The sequence below is a fragment of the Octodon degus genome, unplaced genomic scaffold, assembly GCF_000260255.1.
Source record: "Octodon degus isolate 3935 unplaced genomic scaffold, OctDeg1.0 scaffold00285, whole genome shotgun sequence".
Classification (NCBI taxonomy): domain Eukaryota; kingdom Metazoa; phylum Chordata; class Mammalia; order Rodentia; family Octodontidae; genus Octodon; species Octodon degus.
This window is the reverse complement of record NW_004524861.1, coordinates 699,357-710,914: the sequence shown is the minus strand read 5'-3', so window position 1 is coordinate 710,914 and position 11,558 is coordinate 699,357. Positions and strand designations below refer to the sequence as shown.

The following is an 11,558-nucleotide window of genomic DNA, read 5'->3' as shown; positions in this document are numbered from 1 at the left end:
TCAATTAAGACTCAGGACATATGAGAACTTGTACTGTAACGTCATGCAACTCGGTAGTGTCCCAAATTTTCTGATCAAGGACATTATGGGGCCAAAGAGGAAAGTGATCAATGATGTAGAGTGTGCCTAAGAAGAGTCACATGGAGAGAAACCATTCTCTCAGGCTTTCACAGAGAGCACATTGGCCAAGCAATAGCAATGACTCATCCACATGGCTGACACTGACAAAGGTTCTACAATCTGAGGTACAGGATCTCAGGATAAATCCTGAAGAGATTTCACTGACCTTATCAGACCCAAAAACTACAACTCTTGGTGCATATGCCCTGTTTTACCTTGGTCTTAACCATCCAGTAGCAAAGTATAAAAACAAAATATAAGAAGTAAAGCCATGCTGTTATGTTGAGCTGTTGGGGACTTGGGTCAACAATTTCTGACATTGCCAGTTAAGCGGAAGACCCAATATTATTATGGGATACTGGACTCTTTTGGAATATTTTGCTGAGTTTACACACCTATAATATTCAAATAATGGAACTTAACAAAAAAAGGGTATACAGATGAATGTCCATTTTGTATCTCTGTATTCAAAGTGGTTAGGATAGATATATGGTTACATTCTCTTAATGAATAGAATTATTTGTTCTAATGGTGTTTGTAAATAGGATATCAAGTCTGCATCTTGTACAGCAATTAACCACTAAGAAGAATGTATGCAATGTGTTAATTATTGAAACTGTCCTACCGATTTGATTTGAAACTGTCTCATTGCTATTTGTTTATCAATAAAATTATGTCAAAAAATAATTAAAACCTTGCAAAAAAAAAAAAAAAGCTATGGTGGCCCAGGGATGAGGCCATCAGAGAGCAGTGGTGGGACCACACAGATCAGGGCTGAAACTGCTGAAGCACGAATAAAGGAGGCACAGGGAGAGAACCACCATGCCCCCGGAGTTCGAGCAGCCATCCCACTTTATGCAGCACTCTGGTCTGTAGAGAGGAAGCACCTTCTGCTGTTTCTGGGATTCACGGACTTTTGTGCCCCATGGGGTCCTGTCTCTTGCCCTCCTCCTACCTCATGCTCTATAGCCAGGGTCATCCCTAGTTTCATTTCACATTAGTTCAGGCCTCACCCCAGCAATTTCCCTCCTTTCCCCAAAGCCAGAACTCACTGATGGATCCCCAAGGTTTGAGCAGAGCTCCACCCAGCACATCAGGTACCTTGGGGGTTCCACTCTGTTCCCTCACCTCATCCTTCATCATGTGGCTAAGATGTGCACACCCATCAGGGCCCTCAGAGCAGTGGTTCTGTACACTCTCCACAGTACAGGTCCTTGCTGTTATGATTTGTATCTAGATGTTCCCCCAAACTTTATGTACTCATAGGGTGAGCATGGGCGAGTGTGTACTTATAACTAAGCGTGATGTTATGAACTGAAGCCTGGCAGGAGCATGTGTGCCACTGGGGGCGTGGCCTGGAGAGTTGGTTTCCCTCCTGCTTCCTTGATGCTTCTCTGCTTCCTGCTGCCTTGCCATAAGCTGCTCCTCCTCTGTGATGGCCCTCTGCCGTGCCAGCCTGCCTTGGACCCAACACTTAGAGAAGGAGCCCTCTACAAATTGTGAGCTACAATAAACTTTTCCTCCTTTAACTTGTGGGTGTTGGGTATTGTTTTTTAGCAATGAGAAAATAACTAAGCTGCTTGCCCAGAGAGTGTCCTCTACAGGATTCCCAAAAGAGCCTTCCCACTTCCCCATGGTGTCCCTCCGGTTCCAGGATCTGACTCGCTGGAGCATGGGGACACAGGGCACAAAGGTACAGCAAGAACAGCAGGCACGAGCACTGGCCACCCTCCATGTGGGGCACAGAGCTACAGGCAGGTGCACACAGCACCTCTCTGAGCTTCAACACAGCAGAGGAGATGAGACATGTGATCTTACCATGGGGCTCAGCCCTGTGGACAGGGAAAGGGTGAGGCCAGGCAGGGCCCAGCACAGCTCTGCCTGCAGCCCCCACAGTCCCGGCCCCACCTGCTCTACAGGGAACAAGAGACCCCCAGGGAAACTGAGTCACCATGACATTTTCAATCAGGTTTCCAGAGGTTGGTTCCCCCAGAAGTTCAGGAATGCTGGGGGCTAAGTGAAGCTGAGCCACCCTCACACCATCACGCATACTCCAGCCTGCACACCTGGGACTCCTACCAGCTTTGCTGACGCCCCCAGCTATGCGACACAGAGGCCGAGACCAAAGCTTAAGTACAGACAGAGAGGCATGGGAGCAGCTCGATCCTGGTTCTGCCCAGACTCAGGATAGGAAGTCAGTCACTGCAGGCTCCTGACCCTGTCCCTAAGCAGGACCTGGAGGGCAAAGCCACCAGCGGGGAGGAACCACAAGAGCAAGACCCAGCAGCACTGTGGAGCAGGGGTGGAGCAGGGCTCACTTTAGCCATAAACTCCAGCCTTGTCCTGGGGACTGTCACCCCCAAGCTGTCTGCTGAGTCTGTACTGGAGGAGAGGAAGGTAGAGGGTGGCCCCAAAGATAGCAGGTGACATTCTTGAGAAGCCTCCCAGGAGCCTCTCTCCATGTCCTCCCACTGCTCTGGGTACTGCTGCTCTCAAGGACTTTACAGATTAAACTAAGGGTAGAAACCAGCTGGCCTTAAAGTAATGGGAGCAGAAGCCCAGTAGGGTGGCACACCTGCAGCCCTGGCCCCCTGCAAGGGCGAGGCAGCAGGACTGTAGCAGGGCACCAGGGCCCATGGGAACTTGAAGCCTGCGCAACTAGATTTGGTGGTGGAGCAAGGGTTGCTGGGTGGCGGCCTCTCTTGAGACCTGAGAAAAAATATGCTGAGTGACAAACAGCAGGGATGGAGCCTCAGACACATGATGCAGACCTCCATCCTGCGAGCAGCTCAGGAGCTTGGGTGGACTGCTTTCCAGGGCATGGTCTTCCCTGCCAGGGAATCACTGTCTTGCACAAGCAACCCTTTGCAGGCACAGGCAAAGAAAGGGCTCCATGGGAGAAACCTGGAGCCCTCATTTCCACTGCCTGGGTGTTTCGGAAATAATTGCTCTCTTGGATGGGTGTGTGAGGACACCCACACATCCCAAGGCACATGTGCATGCTCACATGCGCGCGCGCACACACACACACACACACACACACACACACACACGTGTTGCAGCTGTATCTTAGTATCCATTTTTTTAATTATGTGCAGGGAGCACCAGGTAATTCCATAACTAGTACAAAATGAGCCTGACCATAACACGTCCTCACCACCGGTGTCTGCCTGGCCACTCTAGGCTACTGAGTTTGGTTCCTAGGGTTCCCTCCTTGGCTCAAAGAGCAGTAGGGGTGACAGGGAAGCAACTGAGGGGAGAGTCGAGATGATCAGGGGACAGTGGAGGCAGCAAGGGGGAGAACCCAGCTCTCTGGGTCCCAAGCAGCGAGCTCCAAGGTCCAGCCAAGAGAGTTGGTGGCAGCAGCCAGCAGGCTGAGCATTGTGGTCAGGCAGCTATGGAGGTGAAGGCATGAGAGATGGTGCCAGGGGGCTTCCACATGCACCCCATGTTTGGAATGTTTGGGTTGTGCAGGTATAAGAAGGTGGCATTGGCACACATAGTCACCCAAGTGTGACATCAGCCAGGCACCTGTGACAGTCCTCACCCAGCCCCTGGGAAGCACCAAGCCTAACCTGAGGTCCTCCAGGCATCTACAGGGCACGGTCCCTAAAGAGCACTGGGATGTCTTGGAGCCCTTCTCACACTGCACGGCCCTGGGAGCTGGCATCTGCTCCCAGCAGGACTGAGTGTGAACCCATAGATGCCCTCCTGCAGCTGCAGCCTCTGCTCAGGCATCCGCCTCTGCGCTGTCCTCAAGGTTCGCTGGCCTGCCTGTCTCTGCCTCAGTTCTTCTGGAATGTCTCCTTCACTTACACCCTGAGAGTAGAGTGTGGGGCACCCGTGGGGCCCTGAGGCTCCCAGTCTTTAGCCCACTCCACCTTCAGGAAGGGAAGAGGGCCTATCTGGAATGAGTGCCTGCCATGTGCCCCATGCTGAACCAGTCTTCTGATGTTGTCTACCTGACCTTTGCAGTGAAAAATTTGCTGTGAACCCCACAGTAGAGATCAGGAAAGTGGGGTTTGGGGTAGGTGCCTGATATCTGGCACCTGGCCAATTTAAGATTTGAACTCAGGTCTGTTTTACTTTAGACCCTTGGGCTCCATCCCCTGGACTACATCCTTTGTAGACTCAGGCAATGGGTGACTTTGTTTTACTGAGGTCCTTAATCCTCCTTCCACCACACCAAAGTACAGGGGACATTGAGCTTTCCAGTGGGCTCCAACCCCAGGACCATAGCTGTCTGTAGCATAGCCTCGCCCACCTGACCTATGTGGACAGCAACTGTACCCAAGTCGTGAGCAAGGGAAGTCAAGGATAGGACAGCTTGGATCCTGGGGCTGAAGTGTCCAAACAGGTACTGGGCTCTAGGGTGGGGCATGGGGCCTGCAGGAATTGGGCTGCAGACAGAGACCCAGGGACTGAACTACAAGGCCAAGAATCCGTACCTTGAAGTCAGCCTTCCAGGTGGCAGTGGAGGACAACATAGTAAGTTTGGTCAGCTTTCTCTCAGCAGTTTGTTAGCTTGAGTCACCTTTTGGCCCAGGCTGCATAGGCTTCCTCTGTGCATGTGTGGGTATCTCTGACCTGACAATCTGCAAGGGTGGCCAGCCGCACGTGTTACCTTTTCTCCATCCAGGAGCTCTTGCAGGATGACCTGTCTTTCCCGACACAGTTCCAAGAAGTCTTCCGAGTGCAGACTCTCATGGAGGGCAGGGAAGAAAGTGAGCTGGGAACAGTCCAGTGCCACCTCGTCGGGCTCACGCTCAGTGTCCTGTGGTGCCAGCTCACCTGCAGCAGCATCAAGAGATATGTCACACAGGAGGGTGTGCAGTGTATCCCTTGTGATCAAGAGGACTTCAAGGCTGGGAGGCAGACTGAGCAGTGTGGATGACTCAGGGTGACCTTCTTGCTTCAGGAAAGGGACACCTGCTTGGCTGTGCGGCATGGCCAACATGCCCTCACAACCACCTTCCTGCAGGGCCTGGAGTGACCAGGGCAACCTTCTGATGTCCACCCCCTCATGAAACAGTCAAGTCTCGAGGCTTCTTCCCAACCTTGCTTTGTTCACTCTGAGCACTGCTGTTCATATTTTCTAACATCTAATGCTTCTTATGTAAAGGGAAATGTAATAAACTATGATCACTGAGAAATGAAGCAACATCACTCACACCCAGAGCTCAGAAAGTAACTGGTCCCATACAGGGAGCTCTTTCTCTATGCCAAAGACTTCTGATGGCCTTTGTCTTTCTAGTCCTGTTAAGGAGCTGAATGCTCTTTTGTCCTTTTTCCACAGATGAAAAACTGGAAGAGGAAGGAGCTGAGCCCTAGCAGCATAGGGAGGTGCCACTGCGCAGAGGGGAGGACCCCAGTCGCAACCGGGCGGCGAGGGAACTCACAGACCCAGAGGCCGGGAGCACTCAGGCCAAAGCAGATTCTTTGGAGAAAATAGGAAATTTGAAATTGTGCATGCGTACATGCATGTGTGTGCATGTATTTGTTTACAACAACATGAGCTCCGAAAATAACCTGCATTCTCGGTGAATCAACACAAGCAACTCCTCCCTGAGAATCACACACACAATGAGGAAGCACCAGCATCAAGAATGACGCCAAGCCTTTTCTGAAAATGCAGGAGATCACAGTTGACTTCTGTATCCCTCACTTTCCTCCTCAAGAAGTCCAGGGCAAAACCAATTACCCTGCGCTCTCCATTTTCATTGTAAGGCATGTTATTTTCTATATGACTTTGTCAGCTACTGAGCATGTATTTGAATTGTTTGGGTGCACTTTTTTTTTTTTTCACTTTAGTACAGGATCTACAAGGTTTCACTATGTAGATTGGACTTGTAGTGATTCTCCTGTGTTCAGCCTCCCAAGTGTTGGGATTACAGGCTCACCACCATGCCCAGCCTCAATCAACATCTCAGCGTGCCCCCACAGGTGAGGTTGGCATGGCACGCCGGGGATTGAACCCTGGCCTGCGCTCTGCCTAAGCAGGCACTTTAATCCACTGAGCTATCTGGCTGGCCTCAGGAGCACTTTTAAAGTCTCCCTGATATAGCAACCCAGAAAAACTATTTCTCCATAAAAACGTGTATTATTCTAAATTCAGTCTTAAGTCCCTGTGCTAACAACCTCTCTAGGTCTGGAACGCAATGAAGAAAGTTTTAGTGCTATTTAGCCTATTTTTACAGCTTTTTCTTCTCCCAAATATTAATTTAATATCTTTAATAAGATAGAAAATAAATCCAATAATTTAATTGTTAAAGGTGAAAGATGGATAAACTAATAAACCCAATACCTTGATTTTCAGCATTGTTCTGTGAAATATCACCCTGCTGGTCTTGGCTCTCCTGAAACAAGAGCAGAAAGAGGAGAAACACAATTCCAGTCCTGCTCCAGAGATGCGTAAACATGCAAACAATCCTGCACATTACTCAAAGCTCAGATGCACCGGGAGAAAACGCTAAATGCTAAATAAGCACAGTAAAATACAAGTATTAATGCTCCCGAGTCAAAGGGGAAAAACCCACAATCTTCCATTAAGTAGAATTACAGTAATTACCAAAGAGAGAGCCAAGACTGGCTGTGCAGCGTGCTGGATGTCTGTGAGCGGCCACCCTAGTGTGGGGGTGCAGGGGACCTGGGGCTGCACAGCCCCGGAGACCAGAGACCCAGCTTCAGGGGCACAGTTCCAGCACACGGCACATTATTTTCTTTTTTTTTTTTTTTCTCCTCAATTCCTAAGAAATGTATGGAGAGAAACATACTCCAAACCACCAGATGCTTATGACAACAGCTTACTAATACTGAATAAGTGAAATACACCTTCCTCATGAGGCTCTCTAGCAAGGTCAGCATTGCAGAGATTTGGGGTTACAGAGAGAGAATAAAGTCAGCTTTGCACCTTGGAGTGGGTGCAGATGGAGGCAGTCCATGTCTGGAAGGCTGCCTTTCAGAACAGTTTAAAGCAGGACTGTTCAACATTGCGAGAGCTATGAACAGACTCTTCTACAACCCCTACCGAATGAGTCTACCTGGCCTCCCATCCCTCTAAAGGTAGGTAGTGCCACATCTGGTGGTCAAAGTCTGCTTCGTCACAGCAAAGTCCCAGTGACAATCAGGCTCATTGCAAAACTTGGTATGAGATTTGTAAGCGCAGGAGTGTCCCCCTGGACTTTAGGAGACAAGAGCATGGCTTGGGGGTTAGGGGCCCTATACGAACTGCTCTCTCATCTGTCCGCACACTCGTCCATCCTTCTGGACTCTAATTACCAGGTACCAGGAGGACTGATGTGTCCTGTTCTTGTGTAAAAGGTCACCAGAATTATCTATGGGACTCTTCTCTGTACCTGTCTATGTTCTCTGTCTCACCTGATGGAAGCATGGGTTGGGAAAGCTGAAGAGCTGCCTGCCCACTCCCCACACGTGTCTGCCCACAACTGTCTCCCCAGCTCCCTGTGCACCACACTCACCTTGCGCCCTTCTGAGCTCGCAGCCTCCCGGGGAAACATGCGCCTGACACGCTTCCGCATGCGAGCAGGGCCCTCTCTCCAGTCCAGTTCCCAGTGGGAGCAGGGTATGGCCTCTTCAGCTGGCTGGCCCCACAAACCCAGCTCCCCAAAAAGCTGCTCCTGGATCCAGGCCCAGGCCTTGGCTGCCTTCACGTTGCTGCATCGCCGCCTCTGAGAAGCAGAAACAGCGACTCAGCCTTCGCATGTGTTCTTCATGGGCAGCTCCACTCCTTCCAGGATGGGGAGACCGAGACCCCAGAAGTGGTAGAGAAAAACACCTTGTAGCTAACACCAGGCCAGGATAAGAGTTTGGTGTGGTTCAATCCCATGTAGGGGAGAAAAAGTCTGGCCACTCTTTGACTCTCAGAGGCCCCAGATTCCTGGCGCAGGGCACAGGGCAGCAGGTCCCAAGGGTTCTGAAACTAATTGTCAGAGTGGATAGGACTACTATTTAGCAACAGGACATGGAATTTCACCAGGTCCTCTGCCCTGCCAAGGGATGACTGGTCCTCTTCCTATCACCTGACCAGAAACAAAAGAGGGGTTGGCAGCCCAGCAGATGGTGATGTGAGTGCTTTATTGTCAGCTCCTGACCACAGAATCCTCACCTGTGGGGTCTGGATGGCATCTAAGGGCCTCTCAACCCCTGATACATTATGATTCTTAAATGTTCAGGAATTCAAGAATGTTCACAAAAACTTATACTTTTTGTCTTAATGAAAATCCTCCCATCTGATAGCTAGGAAGTCTGTGAAGTCTCTGTGTGTGGGCCTTGAGTGTCACACCTTCCGTTGAGTATAATGTAAATCTTTATATGAACGCGCAATGGCCTAAGCTGCTTCCATTGGCCACAGCAAGGCTCTGCACCTCACCTGGCAAGGAAGCATCCAGTTCAGACATGGGAATTGACTCTGCAGAGTGAACTTTGTTCACAACAGTACTACTGAAACATTTCATGTATTTGCCCTAAACTTTAACTTTTCTGAAAATAGAAGCATGAAAGTGCTAGAGACAAGAAGTATAGTCTCAAAAACTGAACATAAACAAGAAAAACTCACAACCCTCATCTGGCTCAGCCATGTACCTGCCTGACTACATCTCTCCATGCAGTGGGCACCATGAGCCAAAATGTCTATTGTCTCCACGGAGACACCTGCAAAGTCACACAGGTGGCCAAGTGAAGACTCTAACCCAGCCTCTGGGTCCTAAAGACACCTGGAGCCTGTGACCTGGAGTACGTAGAAGGGATCTGTTATTTGAAGGATGCAGGATTTCTCCTGCGCTTTTTTCAGTGCCTGACAGAACTTTGTCCTGGGCACTGCAAATCGAGGCTATCTCAAATGTAGAATCATTCTCGGGATTTGCTGGAAGCAGGTCTGGAGGGAGGGGACAGTGCCTCCCTCCAGATGTGCCTCTTGGCATCTAGTGACCTTGGTCACCTTGTTTCCTCAGTTCACCAGCAGCTGGATCGGAAGAACCTGAGCTCCTCATCTATCTCATGTGGTTCACAAGGTCACCACTGTCACTGAACCACGGCTCAGGGAAAGACCAAGACTCTCTCGCAAGCTCAATATGGTGCCACCATCAGCTCACAACGTTAGGACTATGAATGAAGCTGATCCCACTTCAAAACAAGATGATTTTGTGGATCTATGTTTCTTAAATTCATATCCCAAACCCATCACAACTTATACTGGATGCCAAGTGTTTAACAAGGAACCCCAGAAAAATAACAGTTTATAGCTTTCGCTGACTTTTGATCCCCTGAAAGGAATACTCTTTTGGGGGAAAGATTTTAGTCCCCTGGAGATTGTTGCTGGCCCTGCAGTAACACGTTCTTTTGATGTGGGATGAACGATCCTAACCCCCTGGGTCTGCAGCCCAGCTGCACAGTGGTCCTTGAACTCCAAGCACCTGCTCACCCAGGGCCCCTCCTGTGCAACCTCAGGCTGTGCCAATGGACACGTGCTGTCACGAACCTCTGCAGACAGCCAGACACATGTCCCTGAGGAGATTCCTGAGAGGACCAACATTTATGTCACAACAGCAAGTTGCATGTGACCTCAGAACAGAGAATGTCAGATGACCAAGCTGCAAAAGCCCTGGGTCCCTGCAGAGCAGGGGTCCTGTGTGGTACCCAGGGTCAGCACAGTAGAACATTTGCTTCCAGCTCCAGCCACAAGCAACCAAGTACTGCATCTGACACCCCCAAGAAGGGGCCTGTGGAGGCAGCTGTGGATTTTGACTGAGCAGCTGGTTGTGGCGCCACACTGCACCTTCCTGTGGGAGCTCAGTGCTTCCCTGCCTCCAACCCCTGTGCTGGGCTGGTTGGACCCTAGCCCTGGCTTCAGGTTGAGCCAAGCGACTGCACAGGGCTGAAGCTGGGCTGATGGGCGTCGTCCAGGTTGGGCACGGAGGTTTCTGGAAGCTAAGTGGGGCCCTGTTGGGAAAGTGTGCTGCTCCTTAAAAGTGGGGTGACTGCTCCAGACCCCATTATCATCAACAGATGATTACATCTGCATTCTTTTAAACATCAAAATGATGTTCTAAATATTTAAGCACTTGGAAAGTATCCTCATGGGTTAGCTTCAAAATGCTGATTTTTCTTAAAAATACCTAAGCAATGACAAAACTGCACAAATTTCTTAAGTACTGCCCAGACTCTGTCAGGTCCGCAGCTGCAGATGAGCCCTCTGGGAAGCTAGCCCATCCCTCAAGGACAAGGAACCTCCACTGAGGTCCCCCCGCTGAGGTCCCCATGCTCCTGAGTCTGCAGGGTCACATGCACCTCCCTGCTCCCCCAACAGAGGGGTCCACACTTGCTGCTCTGAAGCAGATCTGGACTTTTATAAAGCTCTCCTGTCTAGAAAGGATGCTTCCGATCACAACCAATTCTTCCTGTCTTCCCCTCAGTGGCAACTGAATGTATCAGTTTCATGGCTCATCCTGGACACACCCAGTAAAGCCATGTAGGGCAAGGACTTGTGAGAATTGCGTGGGAGCACAGATGGCACCCAAGAGAGTGTGCTCAGCAGTATGGGTGGGGAGGCACCCACAGTGACCCGATCCAGAGCTCTCCTGCAGAGACTAGACATGCGGTCCAGAAGCCAAGGGCTCATCCCGTTGTGCGCACTTCTTGCCCTGCCCCCTGCTCCTCATCACTCAGGACAGCTGCAGAGGTTTGCTGCTCCCCTGTGTGTCCTGGGTGCCAGTGCCACATTCAGGCATACCCAGCCTTCCATGGGGTAACTAGACAAGGTGACCACTCCAGCTGTTCCCCACTTTCTTTGGTTTCTGGCTCCTGGCTCCAAGTCTCACCCTTTCTGACCCCCAGGTCACTGGGCAACGAGAGTTCTCTGCAGCCCACTAGTGGTGCCTCTTGAGGCAGGCCCTCTGATAATGGCCCATCTGCGGGAACCTCTGTGCCCTTGGTCCCTTTGTTAGGCTTAAGTACCTCTCAGGCAGAGTTGCAGCATCTTAAGCATTACGCTTGCTACTCAGACAGGCTTTGGAACAGAAAGTGTTGAGTGTAAACATGTGTAAGGTTTTGATACTAGATGGTGTGTTCCATAATGAGAAATCACTTTTTACATTTTTATTAATAAAAAGAACACCAACTGGGCCTGGGGAGATTGCTTGGCAGTCTAAGCACCTGCCTGGCAAGTGCAAGGACCCAAGTTCGATTCCCAGTACCACAAGCTGTGCCAGCCCTGTGCTGAGCCGGCCACCAAAATCAAGCATGGTGGCACACATCTGTAATCCCAGAACTGGGGAGGCTGAAACAGGAGGATCACTACAAGTGTGATCTGCATAGCACGACCCTACACTAAATAAATAAATGAATGTTTAAAAAAAGTTAAAAAGAAAAAGAACACCACCTAGGCAGACCTCGTAATGTGTACCTATAATCCCAGAACTCTG

General features: G+C 50.2%; 1 protein-coding gene across 3 annotated transcripts in view; it reads right to left on the bottom strand.

Moving 5' to 3' along the window:
* Wdfy4 (WDFY family member 4) overlaps window positions 1–11,558 on the bottom strand; it is a 240,968-nt gene that overhangs the window by 82,924 nt on the left and 146,486 nt on the right. For all 3 annotated transcript variants that reach the window (XM_004646962.2, XM_023707249.1, XM_023707250.1), the window contains exons 41-43: window positions 7,599–7,808; window positions 6,425–6,476; window positions 4,745–4,911 (exon numbers count right to left, since the gene is read on the bottom strand). In XM_004646962.2, the coding sequence (XP_004647019.1) occupies window positions 4,745–4,911; window positions 6,425–6,476; window positions 7,599–7,808 (429 nt within the window). The remainder of the gene's footprint in view (window positions 1–4,744; window positions 4,912–6,424; window positions 6,477–7,598; window positions 7,809–11,558) is intronic.